The sequence below is a fragment of the Eutrema salsugineum genome, unplaced genomic scaffold (genome assembly GCF_000478725.1).
Source record: "Eutrema salsugineum unplaced genomic scaffold, Eutsalg1_0 scaffold_9, whole genome shotgun sequence".
Taxonomy (NCBI): Eukaryota; Viridiplantae; Streptophyta; class Magnoliopsida; order Brassicales; family Brassicaceae; genus Eutrema; species Eutrema salsugineum.
Genome location: NW_006256342.1, coordinates 1,444,461 through 1,465,474, shown reverse-complemented (window position 1 = coordinate 1,465,474; position 21,014 = coordinate 1,444,461). Strand labels below are relative to the sequence as shown.

The following is a 21,014-nucleotide window of genomic DNA, read 5'->3' as shown; positions in this document are numbered from 1 at the left end:
ACTAATCACTTTCAAGCAAAGAAAATGAATAGCTGTATCTGATAAATCACTAGAAGTGTGATACATTGCAAATCATTTGAATTGAAAATAAAAATATTTTGAATTTAGTTGAGATCTATAATAATTAAGCTTTTAGAATGATTTTTGGTGAATATAGGCAATTGTTCAGATTTTCCCTTTTAATGATTTTTTTCACTTTTTATTTGTTTCATGGAAAGTGACTTCTTAGGATTTTCAAACATAGAAAACCTTTCTAGTTAATTTTATTACACTTATCTTTTTTTATTTGAATTAAATGTTGTTTGTAAATTTAATCAGAATATATGTACATAAATTTTTCTATTTTTGTTGTCAAGGCCTATGGTCCACAGCTGTATGTTACTTATCCCATTTAGATGAAGGAGGGGTCGAAGCCCATCAGTGCACGAGAGAGAGAAACTCGCTAGTTTCGCAATGCAGAGCCATTTTACTACATTGTCCTCGGCAACACAAAAAACTTTAAAATAAAAAACTCAATTTTCAAGAACAGAAAATAATGAAAAATAAATTCACAAGGAGAGATAAAAAATAAAAAAATAAAAAAAAAATCGAGGAAAATAAAGCAAAGCATCATTGCTGGCTATCCCGCGCAACGTTTCCAACAAAAATCCTCCTATCAGTTCCAATCTCTCGAGTCTCCACATCAAATTTCCCCAATTTTCGCTCCTGATTGTTCTCCAACTCGCCTTGTCTCCGATCTGGGTCTGTACAGAGTCTTAACTCTGACCCGACCCAATCACTAATGGGAGAACCAAAGGCCACAACCGATGGCGTTTCAACTCCCGGCGAATCGTCGAGGATATCGCCGAAGCTCTTGACTGCCGGTGATCGGAAATTACTTAAGGTGGAACTCCGGCAAGGGGAGACGACGTATGTTTCCTGGAAGAAGCTTATGAAGGAGGCTAGCAAGGGCAATGCCTCGTTCTCCTCCGCGCCCGACCCGCCTCCTAATGCTAACCCTAATCTCGAGTCTCGCCTTGCACCGGTGAGTGTTTAGCTGTGACATACATATACTTTGATATATGCTCACCTGCATTTCTCTGCGCTCTTAATTTCGTTGTCTCTATTGGACCAACCCTTGTCTTGTATCCTCCTGGGAGCTGAATTTGCTTTCGCGACTTTCTGGTTTATTCAGGGAGAGCCTCACTGTTTTGTCTGATTATCTAAATTTTTTTTTTTAATATTGGTTCCGGGGGATTTCTAGAAGTTTTGGTGAAGTGGATATGAGGGTTAGGAGGAATTGTGTTGTCATTGCTCCTTGACATTGGGCTGGCTACTAGGGTTTCAAAGGGCAAACTCTTGAAACTAATGAAAACTACAACTGATAGTGATTTGATTGTCTTGCCTCAGTCAGTAATTTGACTTGCAGTTTGATATGGGATTTGGTTGCAACCTCGTTACTAAGAACGTTAATATGCCATCGATTTTGTTTGATCTAGAAAGAACTTTGGTTCGGATAGTAACCATATCTACTGTAAACGTATGAGTGTAGATTATGATATGCATCAAATCCAACTCACAGCATCTCGTGCAAAAGAATGGGCAAATTTTAAGTGCATAATAGTGATGGTTTTCATTCGAAGGAAATAGGAGATGTGTGTGGCTTTCTTGCAAGTTTTTTCTCTATGCATACGATTCGGATCAGATCAATTTGTAATGCTTTATTGATATATCCAATGCAGGGACCACCAGCAGAAGGTGAAAACGTTGACCAACCTCATTCTAATCGTTTTAACGCTGTTATAGAGAAGATCGAGAGGCTCTACATGGTACATTTCCCTATTTTTCAATTGACTATTCATCAAGTCAGATGAATGCTTGACTTATCAGTCAGAACTTTATTTCATACCATGTATTAGCACTGCTTCTCTCACAAATTTTTGATTACTGTATACTTACTTCATAACATAAATTTCAGGGGAGAGATAGCAGTGATGGGGAAGAGTTAGATGGTGCTCCCGACGATGACGAGTATGACACTGAAGATTCTTTTATCGATGACGTTGAATTGGTTAGTATATATATCCTTCTTATGGTTTATCTTTGTTTTCTTATGTGGTCAAACTGTATCATGATAGCTGAGACATCCTTTTTATTGTTTTGCGTTGTAGGATGAGTATTTTGAAGTTGATAATTCGGCAATTAAACATGATGGTTTTTTTGTCAATAGAGGAAAGTTAGAACGGATGTAAGTTTCTTGTCCTCTTATTGTTGCATGTTTTCACATTACTATGTGGCGGGTTTGTCATTTTCCATTTAATGATATGGACTTCTGGAAAATCGACAATGGACAACATAAGAATTTGAAAACAGACTTTGATACCTGTTTCTTCCCCTCTTATTGGGGTTTATGCAGTGTTTCCTCAGGGAAGAAATATTTGATTCACTTTTTGTTGCCAATCTTGCTACTTTGCTGCTACAATCTATAGATAATTTTCAAAATGCAATGATTACTTTGACTTACCTAACAAATACCAATTCGTATTGATGTGAGCTCTGATTCTTGATAGGATTCAGGTTGCCCAGTTGCCCTATGAATAGGCTATCTTCCATTTACCAGTTTATCTAAATTGTGATTCCTTTCTACTTCAGTGAACCGTCAACAACAACAACAACGAACCAGCAACCAAAGAAAAGGCAAAGGAAAGAGTCAGCAAAACCTTGCGGCGATGTTGTTGATGTATCCAGAAAACAAGCCAAGATGGCTAAGACGGCTGGGGGAAAGGTACCACCATTGCGTACAAATAAATTTTTGAATATTTCAGAGTTCCAGTTTAGACAATTGATTATATGAATGTGAAAGTTCAGGATCAATCAGCTGCTTCTGGGCCCTCTTCGAAGAACAAGTTTAATGATTCAAAGACAGTGCAGGATTCGATTTCCCCTTTGAAAGCGCAAAGTGGCAATGACTGCTTATTATTGGAAAATGTGAAGCATTCTGATAAAGTGAATCATCAGCCAAGGAATGCCTCAAGTCCGAAGGCAAAGGCAGTTGGATCTTCTGGCGCCCTTCATCTGAAGTGCAGCAACAAAAGTGCTCATCAGCAATCTAATTCCCTGCCAGGAAAGTCTCGGCCGAATGTTTTGGCAAAATCAACAGTAGTCCGTCAGAAAGAAAACAATGGCATGCATGACCTGGACAATGCAACAGTAAGCAGACAATCTATTCAAACAACTGTAAGTACTTTCCAGCTACCTTAAGTATATAAGAGTCCTCAAATCAGTTGGTCTAGAAAATTTGAAGGAAGCATGTATTTGGGGTCTTTCATTTTCTATAACTCCACGAGTGGGTTCTCTAATTTCTGAGACTGGAAAAATGATCTGTAATTGCGAAAATATTAGCACTTATTCAGGATAGTTAAAATATTGTATGGTCTCTCTGTGTCATTGCTGTGTAGGTAGCACCCATTCAACATTGTTTTTGTAGTTCTGTATCTGTAGTTTTTATATCGACTCTGGGTTGATCTTCCTGGCTAATTCTCGCTTTCATGCTTCTTTTTATTCTCTTCGCATATTTTAGATTGTTATATGATTTAAATTCTGTGACAATCTTTTTCTATTCAGAAAAAAGGCGGTTCTAATGCCAGGCCTAAAACCTCGACACTTGACAAAGCCATCAGGGAATTGGAGAAAGTGGTCGCTGAATGTGAGTTTCAACTGTTCGACCACTTGTTCTCTACGTGCATGGCAAGCTAATACCATTTTACAAACTATGTCCAATTATTGCAGCAAGGCCTCCTGCTGCCACTGAGAATCAAGATGCCGATACCGCATCCCAAGCAGTGAAGAGGAGATTGCCAAGAGACGTAAAATTGAAGCTTGCTAAAGTTGCTAGGATTGCGGTAATCAAACACTTCTGTTTTTCCTTTTTTTTAAAACAATCTTCCAGATGCATTAAAAAGACTAGATTTTTTGTTTCTTTTCTTAAAGCAGGCAAGCCAAGGTACTGTATCGGGAGAGTTAATAAATCGTCTCATGAGCATTGTCGGTCATCTCATACAGGTTAGATCGTTGAAGGTAATCACCTCTACCTCTGTATACCGATACTTGCTATTGGAATGGAGTTGTGATTCTTACTGAGGCATAAGAGTAGTTAGAATTTTCTTGAGTTCGAGGTGAAAGCTCTTTGATTTCTGAAAGTGTTAACAAGATATGCTTTATTGAAGGAGGTAAGTTCTGACAGTATAGTAATGCTTATTGTTACAGAGGAACTTGAAAATCATGATTGATTCCGGGGACACTGCAAATCGAGAAAAAGATACTAGATTTCAACGGATCAAGAACGAAGTTATTGAGATGATAAAAATAAAAGTTCCATTGATGGAATCTCAGGTTCTCTCTTGTACTCAACTAGTTTCACTGATATGATTTTCAGATGGATTTCTTATCCGCTGTTTTGAATAGATACTTTTGTTCTTGTCTTTATTGTTGGATTTAGACATCCTGTTGTCAAATGAATCACAATACTCAGAGTTCTCTCTGATAATGGCTGGCCATAGACTAAGCACTTGATTCTTCTGTTTTAGGTTCTCTGTTATAGGTTCTCTCTGTTCTTTGTATCGTTTATCACTTTTATTGAAGCATTGAGGCACATCTGATATCATGAGATATTCCATGCACTGACATAAATTGTTTCACAGGCAACGAATCAAGAAGCTGGAACATCAGATGATTTTCAGGATGTCGGATCTGTTGAAAAGCCACCTATGAAGAAGAAGTTTGTCATGGATGCGGCGCTGGAGGACAAATTGTGTGATCTATATGACATCTTTGTTGATGTAATTAAGATTTTTCATTTCGGCAACCTTACATAACAAATGTTTTCCAACTTAATTAGATCCAGAATTGAAGTGTGAACATAAGTTTGTGCTCTGTTTTTTGGTAATACTAGGGATTGGATGAAGATGCAGGTCCACAGATCAGAAAGCTCTATGCAAGCGTAAGTTCCTGGCACTCGTGGTGTATTTGCTTTCCAAGTTCATTTAATATCAGTAGACTAGACCTTGCCTAAACTTCGATAATTGTTTATCAAATCATTCTAAATGATTTTCTATTGTATTTATTCATGCTCCAGCTAGCGGAACTCTGGCCAAATAAGTTAATGGACAATCATGAGATCAAGCGTGCCATTTGCCGGGCAAAGGAAAGGCGGAGAGCATTGTATGGAAACCTTGGGAAGGAGATGGTAATTGAGAAATAATCTGCTTTTACATCATAGCACTGTATTTGTTTCTAATTTGCTATCTCTTGGATGTGAAAAGATCCATTTTTCATAGACTGTTCCCATGCTCTCGCACATCCCTCTCAGTTTTTGGCATTCCTCACCTCTTCTCTTATTTAAGGATCAAGCGAAGATGACAAAGAGGAAACAGACACAGTTGGCAACAAAATCAGAGAGTACTACTCATCCCGACAAGGCTCCAGCTGTAGTAGATAAAACGGGTACTGTGCCAAGCGCAACCACCACGTCCGTAGTCCACAGTCAAGCTATAGCGGACTCTTCCCGTGACAAGTCAAAGCAGCAACATGGGAAACTAAAGGGAAACTCAAGCTCTAGCAACCCTTCAGGAGAAGCAAAGACAGTCAGAAAAAAGACAGAACAGGGTGTAGAACACCAGCCCCCGGAGAAACAACTTGTCCTGGCTCTGAGGCAGCAAACCCATCCACATGCACCGCCGGACCTGAACCTGCCAAGTTAAGTACCCCCCGGCTTGGTTTTAGTTAAGGTTTTTCTAGTCAGTGTCTGGCCTCTTGCCTTGCCTTTGTCCTTTGTAGCTTTACTGTCGCTTCTAATTTTGCGTCTAGTTATGTTTTCTCTTAGTATATTTTCCTTAATTAGACGACGAAGTCCTCTTTTCATTGTACAAAATAAAGATTTAAAAGAGAAGCTCGGTTTTTCTTTGCAGTTGATTATCAGGTAGAATTAAAGAAATCTCCTGGCAAATTTTATAAAACGTAAAAATACTTGAAACTATAGAGATAATGAAGATTATTTAAGGACAAAATCGGGAACTTCTAAATTTGTGGTCGGCCCAAGTTGGGGGTAATAATGGGCATCAAAAAGCCCTAAGAAAAATTAAAATGTGAAACTAAGCTCACTTACCAGTGACCATTCCCGCGTCTCTCTCTCTCTCTCTCTCTCTCTCCCTTTCTCTCCCTCTCTCTCTCTCACCAGTTACCGCGCCTGTTCACCTCGAATCCACGGGTAGACGATTCTGTGCTAATGATTCGGCTATTCACCTTCTTCCGCCGATTCTAGGGTTATAATTTCTCTCCGAAAACGCTCCTCCTCCGTGAAGCTCTTGGAGAGGAGAAGTGCGTGTTTAGGTTTCCGGCGGCGATGAAGACGACGCAACTGTTCAAAGGGGCAAACGTGTTCATGTCTCGAAATCTGGTGCCCCCTGAAGTCTTCGACACACTTCTCGATGCATTGAAGCTTAACGGTGCCGAAATCTTCCTCTGCTGCGATCCCTCCCGTAGCGGCCCCTGCGATTTTCACGTCATCGCTTCTCCCGATCACGTGCGGGTTTGCTTTCATTTTGTTTAATTTTTTGTTTTTACGAAGTTCAATTGCATTTATTTCCTGTAAGAAACTGCTCTTAGTCTCCTCGTACTACTATTCCATCTCCAGGAGAAGTTCAAGGATCTTAAAGCTAAGGGTTGCAACTTGATTGGTGAGATACCTCTCTGAATTCATCAAATTAAACCAATTGAATCTTTCTTGTTGAATTTCCTTACCCAAGCCAAGAGTTAATGTTTAGGTCCACAATGTGTGCTCTCCTGTGCAAAAGAGGGTAGACCGCTACCTCAAGGAGGATTCAATTGTTGCCTAGCGATGGATGGTCTTAAAGTTCTCGCTTCTGGTTTTCTGATGGATGAAAAGGTACTTCTCTTTTTCAGGGTAATAGACATCGTTTATAGTGTATTAGAATCCATCATTACCCCCTTTTTTTCTTGGTACTGTCGATGTGAGTTGTTGTGACTCTATGTTGGCTTGGATATCTTATTTTTTGGTAATTCTGTGGTTTAGTTTCTATTTTTAACAAAAAGACTGACTTCTCTTTATACATTGTAGAAATGTCTTTTCACACTGTAAGAAGCCTAGAGATGACAAAAATGATATCTGTTTAGAGCAATTTTTTTCAGTTACTCTGAACGACTCATCCCTCTTAACTGGTTGATTGCAATTATTTTGTAGGTCAAGATCGAGGAGTTGGTTACTTCCATGGGGGGAGTTTTTCTTTCCAAAGCTTCTCCAGATGTCAACTTCGTCATTGTGAAGAATGTCTTGGCTGGCAAGTACAAGGTCTTTTGCTCAAACATTGCAATCAATGTTCTTTACCTTCTAAGGGTGCACATCTGTAGATTATCATTGGCTTCTTATCTACGCTTAATTAACATATCAATACTGCTGTTTCTCTTCATGCATCTCAGAAGATTATTCTCGAGTTATGTTAGGTAAACTATACGTATTTTTCAGTTCATTTAACTTCACTCTAATAAGCACTAGGTTATTTTGTTAGAAACAAAGGTGAACTTTTTCTTTGTCGATGCTGCTATATTAAAGTAAGATAGAACTGGCTGTTGATCTTTCGCTTGGTGCATATACATTTTTCCAGCAGCATATACTGCCTTTAATAGAAGAAAAGAAGCCTTTCAAGAAGAAGAAAAGATTTAACATACTCCTGTAAATAACACTTAGCTCCAATGAAATTTTAGGATGTTGGATCCTTCTGGTGGGTTCTGCTCTATTCATTTTCAGATGGTAGCATGATGTAAATGACACTCAGCTCCAATAAAACTTTAGTTCTCAAAGTGAAACAACTCGCACTATTTTTTCAGAAATTATTTGGATCAGTATTGTGCCTCTGATGACTTATCATTATATATGATATCCGGAAGCAGAGTGAACTGATGAGGTTCTTGAGGAAGCTGTTCAAAACCAGTTATGCCTATTTCATTGTGACAGCTAAATAATATTATTATTTTATGCTTGCAGTCGTATATTCAGAAGAAGCCCGTTGTTGCACTGAGTTGGTTACTTAAGTGTTGGGATGAGCACCGTGTGGTCCCCCAGGAACCCTACAAGATTCCTCCTTTTTATGGACTGACAATCTGTGTCACAAAAATTCCAGCAGGTTAGAAACCCGTTGTGCTCAACATGTGCGAATCAGGTTCTTTGTTGATAGTTAATCAGTAACTTATTATTAGACGAGCGTAAGGGAATGGAGAAGCTAATTTTAGAATATGGAGGGAGGTACTCTGGGGAGCTAACAAGGAGGTGTACACATCTGATCGCTGATATATCCTTTGAATCAAAATCTGAAAAATGGACATATGTTGATTTTCTAGGTGTATCTAATTGTGCTATAAACTAGCATCAAGGTCTGATACTCGGCTTTTCTAAAGTTAGAAGATATGTGACTTTAACCATTACATTGTTGAAATGTAGATGCCCTAAATATTCCTTAAATTATTGTGCAAAAAATTTTAAGATTTCATAGTCGACTTTAAAGAAATTTGAGTCCTTGACATTGCATACGCTGCCGAAGGTGACAAGTACAAAGTTGCTCGAAAATGGGGTCACATTCAAATTGTTACACGGAAATGGTTTCAGCAGTCCATTGCTAGAAAAGGTGACGTTTGGTGCTTCTGCATCCTTTGCATTCTCGTACTGATCAGTATATATATTCTCTAAAAGTTAACAGATTCATTCGATACTGATATGTCATCCTTTTATGCGCAGTTTGTCTCAATGAAGAGTCATATCCTGTTCTGGGTTCCATGCCTTTGAGTAGAGGGGTGAGAAATTTGGTGAGCCATGATGGCCAAGAAAAGTTTCCTGGATGTCCAATATCACTGTCGCCTTCGGCTGTGGCTGCAGCAGACTCATATGCTTCTTATCCTCAGTCTAGAGACTCAGATATAGAAGCTTCTGCCTCACAAAAACTTTTTTCCACATCTATGAATCCCAGTACCGATGTTAAAGAACCAATTAAAGGCCCAAGTACAGAGCCTCAAGAACAAAATTTTGATGGCTGTACTGCCAGGGATTCAGAATCTGAAGACAATGACTTGTACTTATCAGATTGTAGAATTTTCTTGCTTGGTTTTGAAGCTTCTGAAATGCGTAGACTTGTTAAGTTGGTCCGCAGAGGTGGTGGATCACGGTATATGATGCTTAGCGAAAGAATGACACATATTGTTGTTGGAACTCCTTCAGAGAGGTAATCTCAATCTTTTCACTGCCAAAGTGATTTTTTTTTGCGCTATTAGTTTTTTTCCTTTTTCTTGTAGTGCTGGCTGAATGTTAGGTGGGTCTCTCTAAGCATATTGTCTGTGACATTATGATCTCAACATAGAATATTATTTACAGTGAGAAAAAAGAGGCGAGGAGTGTTGCAGCTTCTGGTGTCATTCAAGTAGTTACACCCAGTTGGCTTGAAGATTGTGATCGTGAGAAAAAAGAAATTCCCATTCATAAATTATATACTGCTCACAACCTGATTCTTCCAAGAGGTCTGCTGTTATCTCATTTCACCAACTTTTTATTATCTGGGGCGCATTCCATCTATCCAAGATGCATCAAGACATATCAATGCACTGTGTTAGACTTCTCTAAGTGACCTGTTTTTGGCACAGATTCTGCATGCTTGACCAAGGGAACCCTGGCAGGGATGTCAGGTATGGAACAGGGTAAAAATACTTTTCCTCAGACCATGGCATATGATTCCTCTTCAAGGAGTGTCAATGTCTCAAATGAGGCAGCAACTTTGCTGGGACAGAATAAAGAAGCAATGCTGGAATTTGGCAGGAAAGATGAGATTCACGTGGAAAGAAAAATAGTATCACTCGAGAAAAAAGAAACACTTAATTCCCTTGTAACTAATAAAACCAAAGAACAACAGAAAATTCAATGTGAAATCAATGTTCAGAATAAGCAAGAAAGAAAGTCATCGGTATTTAAGGGGAAGACATTTTGTTTCTCAGATTCTTTTTCTGAAGATAGGGTATGTGGTAATTCGAAGATTAGGCTTTCCTTGTCTTGCACTGGTTTCTTGTCTGATAATGCATCTCTGAAGTCAATTGATTGATGTGCTACCATATTGTGCAGCGACCTGAAATCGTGGAATGGGTGAATCAAGGAGGAGGAGATGTTGTATATGATCCTTTTATGCATAATACACATTTTACTATTGAATGCCATGGTGCGTTCCGGAGTGCTGGGAATACCCAAACTATTTATGTCTCGAGTCACTGGGTTCGATCTTGTTTAGAGGTATTATTTTTCTCAGTGTTCATCTGTTATCTACTGGCTAAATCCTGGAGTACCTGCCTCCAACTGCTATACCATCATTCATTTAAAGTTTTTATATCTACATTAGCTTTTCATTTTGTTGATTTGTATATTTTATCTTTATCCTTATTATGCTTTATGTTTCTGGCTTATTTTTAAGGTGTTATCTTGGTGATGTAGGATGGTTGTTTACTTGACGTTAGCAGTCATATCCTCTATTCGCCTCTTCCCTGCCAGATTCCTTTGCCTGGATTCGAAAGCCTTCGCTTTTGTGTTTCCCGTTATGAAGAGAAGGAGAAATTACTCCTGAGAAATTTGTGTTTTGTTCTTGGAGCAAAATTTGGGGAAAAACTTACCAGGAGAACGACTCACTTGCTATGCAAATTTGCTGGCGGACAGAAGTATGAGGCCACTTCCAAGTGGGGAACAGTTTGCGTGACATCTGAATGGGTTTATGAATGTGTTAGACAGGTGGGCCTATGTCTTTTCACATAGTTTCTTTTACATGGGATCTTCAAATTTAACAAGTAGTTCTTTTTGTTTTTCTCATGTGTAGAATCGAGTTGTTTGTCCGGATAACTTTCGTCCAAAGGAATTGACCACTCAAGACCGAGATGCTGGGTTTGGCTTGACCAGTCAACTTCATACACAGTTTGTGCCAATGGCCTCCAGTATGGCCTCATGTGACAATGAGTCTCTGCTTGTAAGCCACTCTGAAGACAGGGAAATAGCTCAAAGTTTTGGTGGCAAAAACGGCTGCGGTAAAAGTGAGGTAAACAACAGACTTGGAGAAACTGGAAGGGAAGAGAGTTTTCCGCCTAAGAAGGCAAAACTTTTGAGAGATGGTCAGGAAAGTAATGTGTTTCCTGTGGGAGAACATCCAAGCAGTTGTGCTCGCACTTTGAAGTCTGGAGATGGCATTGTGTCTGGAAATGACGTAGCAAGTGGTCGTGAAGTTCCAGATGTGGCTGATGCTATTGAGGATCTGTTGGAGCAGACAAGTAAAGTGAGTACGATTGGCTCCTTTCTCCAATCATTTAATCCAAGTCAGATTTTCTCAGTATTCACCTCTGGTTTTCTGTTTAGATTCAAGAGCAGGAGAGAACTCTCCTGGGAGGATTTCAGAAAAAACTGTGTTTTTATAGCTTGTGTGGTCGTTCAATTTTTTTCCCCCGAGTTATTAATACTTGGAATAATTTTGACTCCTTGATGACAAAACAGCTCACTTCAACTAGTGAACAATACAACAGCGGGGATCGTTCCGTCACTGGCCTGTCTAGACACTGGATAAACAGGTAGCCTTATATTCATTAATTGTTGATACATATCTGGTACCAACCTCAAATGCCATGAATTATAAAGAATTAGCGACATAAGTTTGCCTGGTGTTTAAATTGACATATCCGGATTCATGAACCCCCTAAATCTTTTTCGTTTTGTTTGGATCCCTAATTTCCGTATAATACCGTAGCATGACTGTACGAAGGTACCTATCTTGTATGGAGGGAGTGTAAGCAAAGTAATGGTGTGCAATGATCTGAGACTAGACTGTCACAAATCTAAACGCTGCTCATGTAAGAAATCATTGTTTACCTATTAATACTCTGATGTGTTTTTCAGGGTCCTGGAGAATGACGGCGCATGCAATCCTCCAGGAGATGTAATTACAGGCACTTACGGAAACTTTAGTGAGACACAGACAGAATCGCAGGTTATAATCTTACTCTGGAAATACCTCGGAGAGTTTTGATAATTAAAGCTTTCAGGTCTGGATAATTAGTCAGGTTTCGAAATCCTAGTTCTGAATTAAAAACGAAATCGCAGGTTATAACTCTTATCCTAGTTCTTGATTTGAAACGGGTTACTCTGATTTGCAGGTTGTTGGTTACGAGGAAGATCTTTCAGGAAGGCAGATGCTTATAGACAGAGTTAGAACACGAAGCAGCTTAACATAAAGAGATGTATCCGAGAGACTCTCAAATCCCGGAGTCTGAATTGTTTCCATCCATGTCTGAGAGAAATTGGAATTTGAAATTGGGTTCATACAAATAGTTTGATTTCGTTATTGTGTTGTACAGTATCCTGATTAAATCAGATTTTCGTTTCTCAACTATGAAAGCCTGATGAAACAGAGAGAATTATTAATCAAAGATAGAGTCCTTATTGGAATGGAAACATCTGTGCCTAGCTTTCTCATACTCTTGTTATATTTGTTAATCTCTCTGTAGAAATGTGTGGTTAAATACGAGTCCTTGGAGGTTTAGTCATATATAATCTCTATTTGTAGTCTGGTTCGTGAGGCTGACCACAAAAGTTGAAAGACTCTTGTCTCTAGATACAGAGTACAAATCGTCCTTATTAAAGTTTAAAGTCTGTTTGATATAAATAAATCAAAAACTAAGAACACAAGTCACAACGAAGATTCATACATGATATGAACACGAATATAAAGAAGAAGAAAACACAATGCCAGAAGACCAGATGCCAAATTATCAAATTATTTAATAAGGCATTTATAACTTAAGAGAAATTACATCATGGTGTAAATAAAATAGTGATATAATAGTTTAGAAAAACAATGACACAATTTAAAGAGACTTTACAGCTAGAAAACGAGGCTCCTTAGGCATGAACTTCTGGTTTGCATAGACATCCATATAGTCTCCAAACACAAACTTTGGATACTTCTTCTCACTTCCTTCCTCCGCTGCCGATGCTGGCCCAATGGCCGCCTTGTACGACGGATTGTAGAAGGAAGCTATGGACCTCCGGTTTCCCTCCTCCCTCGCCAACACCCTGTGCCATGCGCTCTTGTACCTGCCAAACCCATTTGAGTCTTAATTTAGTTTTTTTTCTTAATTAACAAAAAACTTGGATTCAAGAAAAGATGTTACCTTCCGTTGCTAAGAACTTCAATCTGATCACCAGTGTTGATAACAATGGCGTTAGGAAGCGGCTGAACATCGATCCATTCTCCATCTTTCAACACTTGAAGGCCATCATATTCATCGTCTTGGAACAGCAAAACGACACCTCCTGCATCAGTATGAGCTCGAAGGCCATTAACAAGCTCTGGATGAGGACAAGGTGGGTAATGGCTGACTTTGGTTCCGAAGAAAGCTGTCTCTTCTCCATCTTCCATTCCTTGGTTAAATGCTTTCTTTATGTAACCTTTAGTCAATCCCAAATTCTCATCCATCACTTCCATCATCTTGCTCGCTAGCTTCCTCACTTCTTCTCTGTATTCTCCCATCGCCTCTCTGTTTTTTTTTTTTTTTGGTTTTTTTCAAATATAGAAAACATAAAGTTAGAATCGAAAGTGAATGATTTGAGGTTGAAATATGAGAGAGAAGTTGTTTACTTGAGTCCAGAGGGTTTGGATGGCCATTCGTTTTGGTTATGGTCAAAGAGAGTGAAGACATCTTCCCAGTCAACGTTTTCAAGTTTCTCGCCAGAGTTTTTCTCAAGCACTTCGTTGAGCAACTTCACGGGAGTTGAGGTCTTGAATGCTTCTTCTCTCTCTGTTTTGTAGCAATCTGAGCTTAGCTTCTTTACCTTATTCAGAAGCTCCAGTGGAATCCCATGGTTCACCAGCTACACGCAAACATACACAGAGTTAAGCCCATCAAAACAGAGAGAGAGAAAGTTCTGTTTTTTTTTTTAGATCCGAACCTGAAAAAATCCCCATTCTTCGCAAGCTCTAGCGATTTCAGACAGTGTCTTCTCTCTTTCTTCACCATTGATCTTGGAGAAATCGATCACAGGTATCGCCATTTCAGATCCGCGAAGAGAGAGAGGTGTGTATTAGGCAAAAACGCTCTGTTTTTGGTAAGTCAAAGACGACTCTGTTTTGTAATTATATTTAGTTGTGAAGATTATGGAAAGCTTATGCCTGTATTTATACTATTCCCAGATTTTCCCTTTATTTAAGTGTTTTTTTTTCTCTAAGAAAACTAGATTAAAATGTCAACTGTTCATTTTTACGCTACGCTATGTTGTACAGTATTTATTTTATTATAAAGCATTGCTACCGTTGAATCATTCATATTTCTTTTTTAATAAAAAAAAACTTATAATAAATATAGATGCACTAAAGTCGATGTGTCTAAGAGATTTGACTATCCTTAAGCAGTGAGAGTTTAGTCCATCTTCTGGACTTTTTAAAATTTTTATTACTTATTAAAATCAGATTAAATAAAGTTAAAAGACTTACATTTGCGTAATCATGGGCCATTAAATAAAGTTTAATGGTCTCGCCAAGGCTTTGACCGATAATCCTCTTTTTCGGCGCAACCGGTTTCACCGTTAATTTCAGTTTAGTAAAAGAGAGAACTATAGGGGACATTACATATGAAATATTTGCTAATTGTCATGTTTTATCCCAATTTTCTACCCGTCCCTTTTTGTTATTTTTTAAAAACACATTTTAACTTTGTTGTTTTAAAAATAAAAATAGGGAATAATATATTAAATATACTTAACATATTTTACTGTGAAGGGGATTAATTCAACTGGTTTAAGATATTTTGTTAATGTTTGGTGAATCCGTTACATATAGTATAAAAAAGCTCACGGGTTTAAAGAGTAGGTCAAGAATCCGAAATTTGTTATTTTGGAATTAAACATATAATGGATCAAACCAAAATTTCTTAGTTACTTAAAAAAAAAATGATAGTTAAGAAACGTGATCAGGTCTCGGACAATAAATTAACCATTTGCTTTTTGGAATTTGAGATCAAACCGTAAGCGAAGGTCCAACATCGTCCAATCTGCACCGTAACAAATAATTCTCTCAATAAATTAAAATTTTGTAGGGGTTAAGCCATTAATTAAGGTTACTCCTCTTTGAAATTGATCTTTATCCGTGGACCTCTTTACGTTAGATTGCGATGGAGTATATTCATCCATACATGATTAGTTAGCATAAGAGACATAGATACGGTTTTTTTTTTTCTTTTAATACTGATCACCTTTTTTTATGAATTATGGGTTATGAACGTGGAAAGTAATAATAGGTTAGCGAATTATATCCATAATAGTTAATCGACTTTGTTTTCATGGTAGGTGAACAAATTAGGGGAACATGGAGGATGTAATTATATCACATACTAATAGTAGAAGAAAGAACATATACATTTTTGTAAAGCTACCGAATATAATAGTAGAAGATAACTTTTTATATTTTTGTCGTCACAGTAGAAGATAATTAACAAAATACTTATAAAATAAAACTAGAAGAAAGTTATATGGTGGAAATTATTGTCAGTACAGCACAGCCATCTCTGCTGTACACATGAGCAGGTGATGCCTCTTTTTGTCCTCAACCCAAATCTCAACGCCAATTAACAAATATTAATTTGTATATTCTATTTTTCTGAATAATCTGTTATAAGACATCACTTATTATGAAATAGAGGGAGTATAAAGTTGACACTATACATGGACTAATGAAACCAAGTCATAGTTGTTAAGTGGCGAAATGGTTTATTGCGTGGGTTGAAGAAACATGGTTCAAATTGTTCTACAATTAAACTGCATATATTTTAAAAGCAAAAATACTATACTCTCTACGGAACTTAATTGATCTGCAAATAAAGTACTAATTATATTTTTTTAAGTCTAGAGGCTGAGATATGTTTCTAACACGAATTTTTAAATTATGGAAATGCATCTTCCATATGTCGGTGCATGTGTGTGTTAATCTTAATTATTTGATTTTGCTAGAAGTTATGATCGTGGTTTGTTATATGAATTTCTGTTATTTGAGATTACTAATATATTTCCAGTTCATGATAAGTGACTAGTTGATGTATGATTAATTTAAAATGATAATCTATTTGATCTTACTATTTCACCTGCAGACAGTAATTGCACCACTACACCCCTAACATACTAATTAACTCTCTTTTTCTCACTAAGTAGTTTTCCAGACAGAATACGGTTTTAACATACAGCAAGCTAGCAAGGGACATATCCCTTCTAGAGACAAAAGCCAGCAAGTACAAGACACTTCCGGAGTCAACAGTCTCAAAATTGAAAAACTATGACAAACTACACCTAAAACCAAAAAACTAATTCCAACCAAGTTTACATAATTTCCACATAATTTCCAAAAAACTAAATCCAACCATATTGTACTACTAATTAACTAATGTAGAGCAAGAATAAACCCAAGGACCTTTCTTTCCAAAAGTAAATTATAATTGTTTTAGCTTTCTGATTGTTGAAAAAGCAAGCCGTCCATGCTCACATGGGGCTACACTTGGAAGTGGTGTTAGTATCAAATTATCAATAAATTGTTAGTTAATTATCTTTCAAAGTTTTATAAAAAAAGTGAATCATTTATTTATCCAAATGCATTCCCCCACCCACTGTTTTAGTGGGATCGGTACGAGACTAATAATACTGACAACAATATAAGAACATGTGCATTAGTGATACTCTTAGTGAGTATCATTAGATTAGAATACTAATTTTTTTGGGTTTTTGTTTATGGAACCTGTGTCTTTTTTCGGGTTTCATCAGTGAACCTGATAATGGGGTTCATCCCGAATATAATAATATTTTTTTATTATTGAATTTGAAAAAATTAAACATAGAAATAATTTAAAATAAGCATACAATTTATTACAAGTACTAAAAAAAACATGAAAAAGATAAAATACATGAAATTTATAACCATAATTGGACATTTAAGAAGAACCAAATTTATTCCATAGATTTTCGATTAAATCCGTTTTAAACTGATCATGCACGTGTCTGCTACGGACTTCATTTCGTTTCGCCATCATCAAATTTCTGACATTTGAACGATTATTTGAAGTATACGTCATATCGACATGCGAATTTCTGCTTCCTTCACCTGGTTGGAATTCTTCCAAATTGAATTGAATGCGAAAATCTCGTTCATTTTCAACTATCATATTGTGTAATATGATAGATGCCCGCATAATTTTCCCAATTTTCTCTTTATCCCAAAAAAGAGCTGGGTTTTTAATTATCGCAAATCTAGCTTGTAAAACTCCAAATGCACGCTTCACATCTTTTCGGACAGATTCTTGAGCTGTTGCAAAAAACTTTTTTTTGGCTCCTTGAGGAAGGTGAATTGATTGTATAAATGTAGCCCATTTTGGATATATACCGTCGGTCAGGTAGTACGGCAAACTATATTCGTGACCGTTGATCTAATATTGCACTTTTGGTGCTCGACCATGCAAAATATCATCGAAGACTGGAGAACGATCAAGAACGTTAATATCATTTAACGTACCTGGAGGTCCAAAAAAAGCATGCCATATCCACAAGTCATATGAAGCTACTGCCTCTAAGACGATTGTCGGTTTGCCGGAACCACGTGTGTATTGTCCTTTCCATGCGGTTGGACAATTCTTCCACTCCCAGTGCATACAGTCGATGCTTCCTATCATTCCGGGAAAACCCTGTGACTCTCCAATATCGAGAAGTTGTTGGAGATCTTGTGGTGTGGGTCTTCTGAGGTACTCATCCCCGAACAAGTTTATTATTCCCTCCGTGAAATTTTCCAAGCATAATAAAGCCGTACTAGCACCTAGCCGGAGATATTCGTCAACCGCATCAGCTGTCGTACCATAAGCCATCATACGAATAGCTGCAGTACACTTCTGAAGGCCAGATAGACCAAATCTCCCGGCAGCATTTCTTCTTTGCTAAAAATATGGAATCTCATTGGAGAGACGGTCAACTATACGAAGGAACAACTCCTTGTTCATTCTAAACCGGCGACGGAATAGATTTGACGGATAGATTGCATCATCACTAAAGTAGTCGTTCCAAAGCCGGTGATGCCCTTGTTCCCGGTCTCTTTCAATGTATGCTCTCTTTTTTTTGTTTTTTTTTCTTGCGAGACTATCAAGTGCAGCATAAAACATTTGATCAAATTGTTGATCAAGTGCATCATCATCAGAATCATCAAAAACATCATCGATTGAATCATCATATGGCCCATTATTTGATGATGATGCCATACAATTGTTTTGGGTAAAGAAACGTTTGAAAAGGAGATGGAGAAATGTTTGTAAAAGAGATGGAATACCGATTGTAAAAGAGATAGAGAAAAGTTTGTAAAAAAGAAAGAAAGATATCAACTGAGATTGAATATATGTTCATCGCACACATTACATTTATAGAACAAAGAAAAGATGAATATGTGGCTTACAAAGACATCACTAACACTAGGTGTACATTACACTAGAAAATGAATGGTGTAGCAGAGAAAACAACAAAAACGACATGGACCCAGTTCTTGGACGCATCCATCAAGTGGCCAAGTGCTTTCCCGTGAGTCCCCTGCAAAACCAAAGATACATCAGCAAGTTGACAAGTGATTCAGACGAGCAAATGATAAAGAGAAACAAGGCCATGCACTAAATATATTGAAACAAGTCATACATCACTTAAGCAAATGATAAAGTACCAAACTACCAACTTTTAAAAAAAAATTTCATACATCACTTAAGCAAGTCATTAATTATCTTGTTTTTAAGAAGTATTTCATTCTCATTGAGTGGCTCTGTCTTAGTTAACAGTTTTTCAAGAAGTCTTTTGTCAGTTATCTTGTCTTTCAGTTCCAAGTCTCGTTGTTTGATTTCCCACACACTTGCGAAGTCCTTCACCTCCTTCCCTCCGGCTGTCTTTTTTGCTTTCGCCTTGGACGCCTTGACACCAGGTGGCCGAGCCTCAACGAAGACATCATCGGCGACTGAGGTGGATGAGTTAGCCGTGTCTTCAACTTTCCTTCGTTTGGCCTTCTCACCATCCTTGGTAGCAGGATTGAAAGTGGTGCACCATTTTTGGTCATGCCTGAGCTCCCTCCATGCATGCTCGAGGGTGAACTTGATGAGATAGTCATTGAAGAATATCTCATGGGCTGCCTTCATGACGTCGTTTTCGTTTTGGCCGCTTGTCCTTTGCTTCTGTGCAGCCTCGTATGCACCAACAAACTTGCACACCTGGTCGTTGAGACGACCCCATCGCTGCTTACACTGTGAGTGTCCTCTTCTTGGTAGTCCAATCAGGTCTTCGCTTCCATTATAGTAGACTTCAATCCTCTGCCAGAATGCACCAGCCCGCTGTTCGTTCCCCACAATAGGATCCTTGCTTGTATTGAGCCATGCACTTATGAGAACCAGGTCTTCTTTCGGAGTCCATTGCTTTCTGACTTTACTAGCCGTAGGTTCATCAGAACCCTGTGTACTAAACACAGGAAAGTCTGATGATCCCAGTTCAGTACAAGGCGAGTAATTGTCAAGAGGTATCTGGCTAGTTAGAAGGTTAACGAAGCCTTCAGACTGAGAGAAAGCGTTTTGAGATTCCATGAAGATGAAAGAAGGAAGATGGAAGTGAAAACTGAAGAAGTACGGAAACTGAAAGAAGAAATATGGGAGATGAAAGAAGAAAGATGGAAGATAAAAGAAGAAATAGGGAAGATGAAAGAATAAAGATGGCAGATGAAGAAGAAAGATGGTATAGATGATGAATTTCAATATGGCACTTAAACGGATTTATAGAAAGAGGAAGAAGATAGTTGCGTTTAGTGTATTTAAGTCTTTACAAGTTTTGTGGTTGAGTGTAGTTAAGTCTTTTAAAATTATATGGTTGAGTGTCTTTTAACAAGTTTTTAATAGTTTGTATCTGTCTTAAGTCTTTTAACAAGCATTTATCACACCTAACATGTCATATCATATTAACAAGCATTTATCAATTGTCAACAAAAGCAACCTACGACTTTAAACCAACCAGCTAAACCAAACAGCTCAACCTACGGCTTTCAACCAACCAAACAAACTTAACAATTTAATAAAAGAGAGTTTGAAGTCTAACCTGTAATCGTTGAGACACACTTAACCACTTCAAAGTCCCAAAAGCATGTAGCCGTTGATCAACCAAATACCCTCACACAAAAATGATATCGAAGTTAGTAAAACTAAGCAACGGCAGCAACAACAATCAAACACATACCAAATATAACCGATCATTAAAATGCCAAACATATACCATATATCATCTCATCATCATCATAATCGTGCATTGAATCATCATCAATCATTTCACCATCATCAACCATTTACTCATTAGAATCAGATAATCAACAATCATATAGAATCAGATAATCGATCAATCATATAGAATTAGATAATCAACAATCATATAGAATCAGATAATCAACCAATTCACTGAGACAATCAATCGCAATTCACATACACCACATAACAATCGATCAGATATCCCTAATTCGAACCAGATTTAAAAAACCCTAAAATTTTCCCCCAAATCGAGAAAACCCTAATTTGAACTCAAATCGTCTAGTATATTAAACTCGCAAACAAGAATCGATAGCAAACAAGAGTCAGACACAGACAAGCGAATCAATAAACCCAATTTTACCCGAAGAAAAAACCCTAAACAAATTTTCCCCAAATTCGACAAAACCCTAATTTCAACTCTAATCGTCATGCAAATTAACTCGCATAGAAGAATCGATAGCAAACACACACATAAAAAGACAATCGAAACGATTTCCCCAAATTTAATCGAAGAAAAAAATCCTAACAAAATTTCCCCAATTCGAAACCCTAAAAAATACCGATTCGATTTTTACGGACTGATTTATGGAGAAAAACTCTAACCTGGATGATAAGAA

The 21,014-nt window shown here is 37.6% G+C and overlaps 4 protein-coding genes across 5 annotated transcripts; 2 read left to right on the top strand and 2 right to left on the bottom strand.

Annotated features, from left to right (window-relative positions):
• The first annotated feature begins 626 nt into the window (after positions 1–626).
• Positions 627–5,944, top strand: LOC18007863 (ubinuclein-2). 2 transcript variants are annotated; one of them, XM_006390039.2, is made up of 14 exons: positions 627–1,024; positions 1,722–1,808; positions 1,958–2,050; positions 2,151–2,227; positions 2,632–2,764; positions 2,848–3,216; positions 3,604–3,685; positions 3,769–3,881; positions 3,973–4,056; positions 4,246–4,371; positions 4,680–4,817; positions 4,931–4,978; positions 5,114–5,224; positions 5,382–5,944. In XM_006390039.2, exons 1-14 carry the CDS (start codon positions 782–784, stop codon positions 5,736–5,738), a joined length of 2,061 nt encoding a protein of 686 aa, XP_006390101.1. In that variant the 5' UTR covers positions 627–781; the 3' UTR covers positions 5,739–5,944. The 2 variants fall into 2 exon arrangements, with proteins under 2 accessions (XP_006390101.1, XP_024011670.1); XM_024155902.1 differs by having other exon boundaries at positions 3,970–4,056.
• A 266-nt stretch (positions 5,945–6,210) lies between these two features.
• On the top strand, positions 6,211–12,515 carry LOC18008658 (DNA topoisomerase 2-binding protein 1-A). The gene is made up of 16 exons (XM_006390038.2): positions 6,211–6,559; positions 6,671–6,713; positions 6,801–6,922; positions 7,238–7,345; positions 8,039–8,177; positions 8,251–8,342; positions 8,582–8,675; positions 8,786–9,266; positions 9,416–9,558; positions 9,682–10,049; positions 10,154–10,318; positions 10,517–10,807; positions 10,893–11,342; positions 11,558–11,631; positions 11,957–12,047; positions 12,214–12,515. Exons 1-16 carry the CDS (start codon positions 6,380–6,382, stop codon positions 12,289–12,291), a joined length of 2,919 nt encoding a protein of 972 aa, XP_006390100.1. The 5' UTR covers positions 6,211–6,379; the 3' UTR covers positions 12,292–12,515.
• Positions 12,516–12,825: 310 nt separating this feature from the next.
• LOC18008345 (1-aminocyclopropane-1-carboxylate oxidase 5) lies at positions 12,826–14,207 on the bottom strand. Its single transcript, XM_006390037.2, has 4 exons — positions 14,009–14,207; positions 13,698–13,930; positions 13,231–13,596; positions 12,826–13,153 (listed from the first exon to the last, which is right to left on the bottom strand). The coding sequence occupies exons 1-4, from the start codon at positions 14,108–14,110 to the stop codon at positions 12,925–12,927; spliced, it is 930 nt and encodes a 309-aa protein (XP_006390099.1). The 5' UTR covers positions 14,111–14,207; the 3' UTR covers positions 12,826–12,924.
• Positions 14,208–17,520: 3,313 nt separating this feature from the next.
• Positions 17,521–20,438, bottom strand: LOC112090240. The gene is made up of 5 exons (XM_024161087.1): positions 20,369–20,438; positions 20,195–20,265; positions 18,988–19,737; positions 18,611–18,661; positions 17,521–18,021 (listed from the first exon to the last, which is right to left on the bottom strand). The coding sequence occupies exons 1-5, from the start codon at positions 20,436–20,438 to the stop codon at positions 17,521–17,523; spliced, it is 1,443 nt and encodes a 480-aa protein (XP_024016855.1).
• Positions 20,439–21,014: the final 576 nt, after the last annotated feature.

What these genes read in the sequence shown, in the direction of transcription:
- LOC18007863 (XM_024155902.1), top strand. Translation starts at nt 782, where the DNA reads ATGGGAGAACCAAAGGCCACAACCGATGGCGTTTCAACTCCCGGCGAA. An exon ending in GACAATCTATTCAAACAACT is followed by an intron (nt 3,217 to 3,603) that starts GTAAGTACTTTC and finishes TTTTCTATTCAG; the next exon opens with AAAAAAGGCGGTTCTAATGC. An exon ending in TCAGAAAGCTCTATGCAAGC is followed by an intron (nt 4,979 to 5,113) that starts GTAAGTTCCTGG and finishes TTCATGCTCCAG; the next exon opens with CTAGCGGAACTCTGGCCAAA.
- LOC18008658 (XM_006390038.2), top strand. Translation starts at nt 6,380, where the DNA reads ATGAAGACGACGCAACTGTTCAAAGGGGCAAACGTGTTCATGTCTCGA. An exon ending in TCTTGGCTGGCAAGTACAAG is followed by an intron (nt 7,346 to 8,038) that starts GTCTTTTGCTCA and finishes TTATGCTTGCAG; the next exon opens with TCGTATATTCAGAAGAAGCC. An exon ending in TTTATGAATGTGTTAGACAG is followed by an intron (nt 10,808 to 10,892) that starts GTGGGCCTATGT and finishes TCTCATGTGTAG; the next exon opens with AATCGAGTTGTTTGTCCGGA.
- LOC18008345 (XM_006390037.2), bottom strand. Translation starts at nt 14,110, where the DNA reads ATGGCGATACCTGTGATCGATTTCTCCAAGATCAATGGTGAAGAAAGA. An exon ending in AAGAATGGGGATTTTTTCAG is followed by an intron (nt 13,931 to 14,008) that starts GTTCGGATCTAA and finishes GTTTGCGTGTAG; the next exon opens with CTGGTGAACCATGGGATTCC. An exon ending in TCCAAACCCTCTGGACTCAA is followed by an intron (nt 13,597 to 13,697) that starts GTAAACAACTTC and finishes AAAAAAAAACAG; the next exon opens with AGAGGCGATGGGAGAATACA.
- LOC112090240 (XM_024161087.1), bottom strand. Translation starts at nt 20,438, where the DNA reads ATGGTTGATGATGGTGAAATGATTGATGATGATTCAATGCACGATTAT. An exon ending in TGATGATGAGATGATATATG is followed by an intron (nt 20,266 to 20,368) that starts GTATATGTTTGG and finishes TTTTTGTGTGAG; the next exon opens with GGTATTTGGTTGATCAACGG. An exon ending in AGACAGCCGGAGGGAAGGAG is followed by an intron (nt 18,662 to 18,987) that starts GTGAAGGACTTC and finishes TTGGTTTTGCAG; the next exon opens with GGGACTCACGGGAAAGCACT.